Below are 8,855 nucleotides of genomic sequence, written 5' to 3'. Positions count from 1 at the left end.
GGCAGTAAAGAACAGGTGAAAAGTTGTTCCTAGTTGTGTTCTGTAGGCGCATACAACTCCCATCACTACCCGTGCAAAAATCAACAAATAAACAGAGGCACCGCATTTCAGATTCTGCTGCGCACCGTTCGCAACGGCACCTGGTTTTTGTAGTTTGCAAGGGGAGGACTGCCAGCGTGTTCTTTCTTGCTGGGGAAGGACGAAAACTACACTTCCCACAAAGGCGCGGGGACGTGCTCCGCTCGGCTTACGTCACCTCTTCAGCCAGCCAATGACCACTCCGGGCGGCAGTGAGGCAGGCGCCGTCAGGCGCCAAAGTGGGTTTTTTTTTTCTTTTTTTTTTTTTCCGCCGAAGCCGAGCGGGTGCTGCTAGCGGAGGCGCCATATTGGAAGGGACAAAACTCCGGCGACAGCGAGTGACACAAATAAACCCCTGGACCCCCTCGCTCCCCCAGCTCTAAGGGCCGCGATGTTGTACCTAGAGGACTATCTAGAAAGTGAGTGGGCGGCGCCGGCGGGCCCGACTGGGGGACCTGAGGGCGGGCGAGAGCAGGAGTGGACGGGCTGGCGGGCTGGCGGGAGGGAGGGGGAGGCGGGGGATGTTTCTTTCTCACGGTAACTGGCAGCCTCGTTGTGGGCTGCCGGCTCCCTCGCGCCCCCCCCACGCACGCACGCACGCACGCACGCAGCGACGTCGGCGCGTACTTTCGCCGTTGGCCCCGCCCTTCTGACTGACTTTCCCATTGACAGTGATTGAGCAGCTGCCAATGGACCTGAGGGACCGCTTCACGGAGATGCGCGAGATGGATCTGCAGGTGCAGAGTAAGTCGGCGCGTTTGCCCTTGTTCGCTGCGCGCGTTCAGTGCCAGACTTACTTGCCATCGACGCCAGCACCTCTGCTATTTGACTCTCCTCCGGCTCCCTCGCTAGTACATCATAAGGAGTTGTCAAAAAGAACCGGCAATGCCGAATCTTGGCTCTTCTGTTTCCCACGCTACTTTTCTCCTGGCTTTTACAAAAGAAGGTGACATCAGAGCACATGTGCACCTTTTTTTTCGAATTTGAGACTGTACAATAAAAGTTTCTGTACCTTCATTGAGAATGTAGACATATGTTTTAGTGAACGTTGGCATCAATGTTGCGAAGACTTTGACTTGAGACTTCACGTATAGAACATAGATTGCGGCATTTATGTATTTGTTAAAATTCATTCTAGTCAAAATTCAAGAGAGGAAATGCATATGGAAGCACAGGTTATATGTAGTTCTTTAGAGACCCTGGTGAACTTAGAATGTCCAATTTGAAAAGTTACACATTATAGGATACATTCTCAATTGTCAACAGCATGATAGTTTCTCAATCAAACATGAGAAAGGAAATTGGATTTTACTGTAAAGCTGCTTGTCTACTGTAACAAAAACTTTGGCTTTTGGTCTTTTTGTTAATCCGAAGACTTTTTCCCAAAAATAACTTGGCCCTTTCATAGAGCAGTATTTAGTTTATATGATCATTTTTTTTCTGTGAAATTTCTTTTAAAGAGTTTATGATTCAGAGAAGATAAAGAATAAATACCTTTGATGATAAAAAGATAAGTACAGGAAATTTACACTTCAAAACAAGAAAACAGTGTTGAGTGCCAAGTGTATACTCATCATGCTCTGAAAGAACCTCACACACCTTTCCCCTTTGTGAAACGAATATAGCTGTTACCACTGTCTTGTAGAAATCCTATATTAAAAATTAAGAATGTGAATAATGTGATCCATAATTAAAATGTTTAATCAAGTGTACTTTGTTGGCTGTCTGTCACTCTTGTTTGGAGAAACGTAAGTACTGTTTAATTGCTTAATAATATTAATGGCTGGCCTTCATAGGGTATATCTGCAGAGACAATGCCATTAGTTATGCTGTAGGCCACAGGGGAAGTCCAATAGGGTATATCAACAGAAGATGTTTCCTGATCACATGTATCCCATGTTTAGACTATGCATAGGATATTTCTTGTGCTGACAGATTTTCTTCTCAGAGAAGTAAGGCTGGGGGGAACATCTGGGTTTGGGGATGTGATAATGAGGAAAAGAGTATTATGGAAAGAGATCAGAGAATAAAACCTTTCAGAGTGTGGTAGTCTTGAGGTAGCCCCCATCCCCCAGCTCCCACCTCCCTTCTCTGCCCCACCAGCACCACACATACTTCCATACCCATTGTTCATGAATATTCTTTTCTCAGCCTCCTGCCAATTTCGTGTGGTGCATGAAACAAGGTAATATGTCTTGGAAGCCACCTTCTGTTCAGTGGATTGTAGTGTGGAAATCTGAGTTGTGTGTTTCTCCAGCTTGCTCACAAAATTCATTTTAACTTTAATGTATTTGAAATGCTAAAGATTTGCTAGAGAAGTGTTTTGTATAGGCTTGAGCATGGATTTTGTTGTCCAGCAAATCTGAGTTTATTTTAGAGCTTTAGAAACTTACTCATTGACCTTGACCACATTGCCACTTCTGAGGGATTTATTGTCTGTAAAATGAGAATCATCATGAAGATTAAAAATAATAGAGAGAAATTAGAGCATATAGTACCTGATACAAAGTGAGCATTCAATAAAAGGTAGCTATTATACTTTTTCATGATTACAAATTTTTAAGTTCTTTAGTAATCTGGACTTGAATATGTAAGTTAGAGTTTTTTTTAAACTTGAATTTGTATAATAATTGTTTAAAGTTAATAGGTATTATAGATTAACAAAAGAGATCTCTTTGTCAAATAAGTTAGGAGATGGACTGTTACTCACTGAATATCTCAAAAATGATACAGTAAAAAGGTTTTCCTCAATTTGCATAGCAACAAAATCCCTTTTGTTTATTTTTCCTTTTTAAATAGACATAGAGCAGAATGACTATATTTAGCACACATTTCAGGAAGAGCTTATCTGGAATAAATAATATACATTAAGTGAATAAATGATTAATCTCTGCTTTCAGTCATGATGGGACATGATGGGCTACTTAATGGTACATAGCAAGAGGTTGAAATCTTTTTATCTCATTCCTTATTGAAAGAAATCCAATGAGAAATTGTACTTTGGCACATTTGGCTGACTTAGTAACATTAGGTTTTGACCCCAAGACTGTACTATTCAACAACTATGATATAGCATCTGTCTACACTGTTGACTAGTTTGACTATCTGAAAAAGTTTGATGTAACAACAAAAATAAATTGTCAGTAGGGAAAATTGTAACTTTTTTTAAGCTAAGGTGATTAAGGCATCATACATATTTACATTATCAGAACATATTTACATTACCAAGTGAGAGAGTGTATGTGGTCAGATATTTTTTTCTTTCTTCTTGTCAAAGCATGTATATTCAGTGTATGAGTTTGGCCATCTAAGGGTGAAATGTTTTTATTATATCCTAGATGCAATGGATCAACTAGAACAAAGAGTCAGTGAATTCTTCATGAATGCAAAGAAAAATAAACCAGAGTGGAGAGAAGAGCAAATGGCATCCATCAAAAAGGTATGTTAAACACTTTTGATGGTTTATCAATAAGTATTGGGACCCTCTGAGGAAGATATTTTAAAATAGTTTTTGGAGTATCTAAATGAGGGAAAGTTACCAATAGCTCTTTAGTGTTTAAATGTGATGTATAAAATTAAAAATGATTTATTGCATTTTAGAGCTTCAGCTCTAGGAATTTTTAATCATCAAAGCATTTTAGTAATTTAGAAAATTATTTCAATGATTAGTAACTTATTAGAGAGTTACAAAGTTGTTTAAAATCTATGTTTTTTCCTTTTAATTTGTTTTGTTCTAGTTACAGGTAATTAAAATTGCCTTGTCTTTAGAGCCTTACTGTCTTCCAATTTTGGCACAAACTGGGGTGAAAATTAGCAGCCTTGAAGTGTATTTTATATATTGCTAGGTACCTAGATTGGTGGGATAATAGGAGGACAGAATCCTAAGAGTTAAAAGAATTCTTAAAAAGACTTTTTAGTTTAAAACTCTGGATTCATTCATCAATTGGGCCTATAAATACAGAATTCTTTGAATTTTTATTCGTTTTATAGTACTTAGAACTCTCTTCTAGATTAGAATGGGTATCAGCTCTCTCCTTAGGATTTCCTTTAAAAGTATGATCTAGTTTATTTGGGGATACATTGGAAGAACTACTTAAAAACCCTGAGTTTTGGAGTTCCCGTCATGGTGCAGTGGTTAACAAATCCGACTAGGAACCATGAGGTTGCAGGTTCGATCCCTGGCCTGGCTCAGTGGGTTAAGGATCCGGTGTTGCCGTGAGCTGTGGTGTAGGTCGCAGACACGGCTCGGATCCCATGTTGCTGTGGCTCTGGCACAGGCTGTGGTGGCTACAGCTCTGATTAGACCCCTAGCCTGGGAACCTCCATATGCCGCAAGAGCGGCCCAAGAAATGGCAAAAAGACCAAAAAAAAAAAAAAAAACCAAAACCCTGAGTTTGGTCGTGACTCTGCCATTTGACTGTGTGACATGGACAGGTCCTATAAGATCTCTGAGTAATAATGGCTCCCTAACCCCCAACCTTCATAGAATTGTTCAGGGATCAGCTGAGAAAGAAATTGGAAAACTAATTGTGTTCTTTATTTTGCCACATAAGGGGAATATTATTTCTGTTAGGAGCAAAAAATTATAGAATCTTTTATAGAATTAGTCCTGACTTGGAGGGCACCCTGAGGCCCAGGTGCATGTGAGCATAGACATCATATATATACATCCCAAAGTCATTCACTCTCCCTTTATCCTGTTAGGTTTTTGGTATAGCACATCTTGGGTATACCCTGAAAAGTCTGATACTCCATGGAAACTTACAGGATTTAAGAAAGTAATAATTTGCTTTGTGCTGTGGAGAAACCTAAAGTATAGGTTGAGTTGTATGAATTGATACTTCACCTAAAATGAGAGTTATAGAACGATTGGGAACAAAGACATGTATCCTTTCAATAGCTGCTTTTTGTAACAGGTTTTAAAAATGGAGAGCATACGTATTCTTTACAAATTAGATAAGTCTTACATCTTAAATGACATTTATTTTTAAAGAAAAATAACTTTTTTTTGGCTCACATAACTTTTACTAGTATAGAGGCTAGACTTGGAATGGTATTCATTTTCATTCATATCTTTTCTAGGAATTCTGATCATCTTCCTTTAATCCTAGGCTCTTCGTCTAAAATTTTTAACCCTACCCTATCCCTAAACATGATTTTTATTGCTGTTGTAGAATGACTGACAGTGATTAACAAGGTATGATAATGAAAATGTAGTTACATATCCTGGATATACATATTTTAAAATTAGTAATTTATTCTTAAAAGACAAATGTTTTTATTCAGGATTATTATAAAGCTTTGGAAGATGCAGATGAGAAAGTGCAGTTGGCAAACCAGATATATGACTTGGTAAGTAAAATGAATGTGATGCTGTGCCATAAGTATTTGAATTATGAATTTGTTTTAAATTGTGTTAGCTTCAACATAATAGGAAGAGCAGACTAAACTGAATTATTGCTTTCTTGACCCCATTTAATTCCAGAGTTACGCCTTTTTTTTTTGGTGGAAGAGACTTACAGAGAGTCCATAGTTAATAGGTAAAGAACATTATATTTTAGCCAAATCTGCATTGCTGTAAGATTGTAGCTGATCTTAGGCTTTTTTTAAAAAACAAAAAGTAGGTGTTTAACTTTATATTAATTCTTATGGTAATGTACTTACCTGAGAAGTCATCTTGAGATTGTTTCTGTGGTAAAATACACTTAAGAGAACTGTGTGGACTGTTCTTGGTAGTCTGATCTAAAATGAAGAAGAGACTAATTTGAGTCAGTGTTAATAGATAGATTCAACTCTCTCATAAGTGGTTTCAGTAGCTAGCACTCAGCAACTAACACAGGTGGCAAAAATGTTTGGGAAATACAAGTATAAATAAACTTTTTTAAAAAGTTGTTTTGCAGTAGCAGCAGCACTTCTAAAAGATTGAAATCACCAAGAAGACAGATATATGCAGTATTCCTCAAATTGGTATAATTATGGTGCTTTTTTAAAAAAAAAATGTAAAGCATCTTATCCCAAAGTATGTACTTTGGAAATACTTATTTCTGGTTTTGCTTCAGAGCGAGTTAAAGCTGAAAACAAAGGCTCACTTTTGATTAACTTTAGCATATGGATTCATGTCTTATTTTTATAGTCTTGTCTGGATACAATTTTATTACTGAACAAGTATGTGTTAATATAAATATCATTGATGAACAAGACATAGATAAAATGTACATACCCCATATGGTATGCATTGTGAATGCTATACTAAACTTGAAAACATTTGTTATGTATACCTATAGAAAATGCTTAACTATTTTTATATGGTGAAAATTTTTTTAAATTTTTTATTATAATTTACAATGTTTTGTCAATTTCTGCTGTACAGCAAAGTGACTGATATATATATATGTGTGTGTGTGTATATATGTTCTTTTTCTCATATTATCTTCTATCACATTCTAATACAAGTGATTGGACATAGTTTTCTGTGCTATACAGCAGGACCACATTGCCTTATGCCGGAGTAGTATTCCATTGTGTATATGTACCACATCTTCTTAATCCATTCATCTGACAATGAACATTTAGGTTGTTTCCATGTCTTGGCTATTGTGAATAGAGCTCCAGTGAACATAGGGGTGCGTGTATCTTTTTGAATGAAAGTTTTCTCTGGATATGTGCCTAGGAGTAGGATTGCTAGATCATGTGGTAGATCTATATTTAATTTTCTGAGGAACCTCCATGCTGTTTTCCATAGTAATTATACCAATTTATGTTCCCACCAATCGTGTAAGAGGGTTTCCATTTCTCCAGCCCCTCTCCAGCTTTTGTTATGTGTAGTCTTATTAATGATGGCCATTATGACTTGTGTGATGTGGTACCTCATTGTTTTGATTTGCATTTCTGTAATAATTAGTGATGGTGAGCATTTTTTTGTAAGCCTGTTGGCCATCCATATGTCTTCTTTGGAGAAATGTTTATTTAGGTCTTCTGCTCATTTTTTAATTGGGTTATTATTATTTTTGCTATTGAGTTGAATGAACTGTTTTTATATTTTGGAGAGTAAGCCCTGTTGTTGATTAGGTCCCATTGGTTTATTTTTGTTTTTATTTCTGTTGCCTTGGGCCACTGACCTAAAAAAACATTTGTACAGTTGATGTCAGAATGCCTGTGTTCTCTTCTAGGAGTTTTATGGTGTCTTATCTTATGTTTAAGTCTTTAAGCCATTTTGAGTTTATTTTTGTGCATGGCATGAGGATGTGTTCTAGTTTCATGGATTTACATTCACCTGTCCAATTTTCCCAGCACCATTTGCTGAAGAGACTGTCTTTTCCCCATTTTATATTCTTGCCTCCTTTGTCAGAGATTAATTGACCATAGGTGTCTGGGTTTAATTCTGGGCTTTCTATTCTGTTCCATTGGTCTTTATGCCTGTTTTTGTACCAGTACCATGCTGTCTTAATTACGTAGCTTTATAGTATTGTCTGAAATCTAGGAGACTTATGCCTCCTGCTGTTTCTTCTTTTTTTTTTTTTTTTTCGGGTCTTTTGTAATTCCATATAAATTTTTAGATTGTTCTAGTTCCATGAAAAATGTCATGGGGGAGTTCCTGTCATGGCTCAGTGCTTAACGAATCTGACTAGGAACCGTGAGGTTGCAGGTTCGATTTCTGGCCTTGTTCAGTGGGTTGAGGATCCAGCGTTGCTGTGAGCTGTGGTGTAGGTTGCAGACGGAGCTCGGATCCCGCATTGCAGTGTCTGTGTCATAGGCTGGCGGCTACAGCTCCGATTAGACCCCTAATCTGGGAACCTTCATATGTGGTGGGCGTGGCCCCAGAAATGACAAAAAAAAAGTCATGGGTAATTTGGGTAATTTGATAGGGATTGCATTAAATCTGTAGATTGCTTTGAGTAGTATGGCCATTTTAATGATACTAATTTTCCAATCCAGGAGCATATATGTCTTTTAATTTCTTTTAATCTTCTTTAATTTCCTTGATTAATGTTTTATATTTCTCAGCATACAAGTCTTATACCTCCTTGGTCAGGTTTATTCCTAGGTATTTAATTTTTGGTGGTGCAATTTTAAAAGGTATTGAATTTTTATATTCCTTTTCTAATATTTCATTGTTAGTATACAGAAATGCAACTGATTCTGAAAGTTAATCTTGTATCCTGTTACTTTGCTGAATTCCTTGATCAGTTCCCTTAGTTTTTGTGTGAAGTTCTTAGGGTTTTCTATATATAGTATCATGTCCTCTCCATAGAGTTACAATTTTACCTCTTCTCTTCCAACTTAGATACCTTTTATTTCTTTTGTTTGTCTGATTGCTCTGGCTAGGACTTCCAATAGTATGTTGAATAAAAGTGCTAAGAGTGGGGCATCCTTGTCTTGTTCCAGATTTTAGCAGGAAGGCTTTCAGTATTTCTCTGTTGAGTATTATATTGGCTGTGGGTTTGTCATAAATGGCTTTATTGTGTTAAAGTATGTTCCCTCTATACCCGCTTTGGTAGGTGTTTTTATCATGAATGGATATTGGATTTTGTCAAATGCTTTTTTTGCATCTATTGAGATGATCATGTAGTTTTTGACTTTTCTTTTGTTAATGTGGTGTATGACATTGATTGATTTGCATATGTTGAACCATATTTATGAGCCTGAGATGAAACCCACTTGATTGTGGTATATGATGTTTTTTATGTGTTGTTGGATTCAGTTGGCTAAAATTTTGTTGAGAATTTTTGCATCTGTATTCATCAAAGATATTGGTCTGTAATTTTCTTTTTTGGTGG

At 37.1% G+C, this 8,855-nt stretch overlaps 1 protein-coding gene across 2 annotated transcripts in view; it reads left to right on the top strand.

The window, feature by feature from the left end:
- The first annotated feature begins 334 nt into the window (after positions 1-334).
- ING3 (inhibitor of growth family member 3) overlaps positions 335-8,855 on the top strand; it is a 29,009-nt gene continuing 20,488 nt past the window's right edge. For both annotated transcript variants that reach the window (XM_047763417.1, XM_047763419.1), the window contains exons 1-4: positions 335-497; positions 751-822; positions 3,417-3,517; positions 5,365-5,430. In XM_047763417.1, the coding sequence (XP_047619373.1) occupies positions 470-497; positions 751-822; positions 3,417-3,517; positions 5,365-5,430 (267 nt within the window). In that variant the 5' untranslated portion in view covers positions 335-469. The remainder of the gene's footprint in view (positions 498-750; positions 823-3,416; positions 3,518-5,364; positions 5,431-8,855) is intronic.

This window comes from Phacochoerus africanus, chromosome 16, assembly GCF_016906955.1.
Source record: "Phacochoerus africanus isolate WHEZ1 chromosome 16, ROS_Pafr_v1, whole genome shotgun sequence".
NCBI classification, from domain to species: Eukaryota; Metazoa; Chordata; class Mammalia; order Artiodactyla; family Suidae; genus Phacochoerus; species Phacochoerus africanus.
The sequence above is the reverse complement of the archived record's forward strand: the minus strand, read 5'-3'. Positions and strand labels throughout refer to the sequence as shown.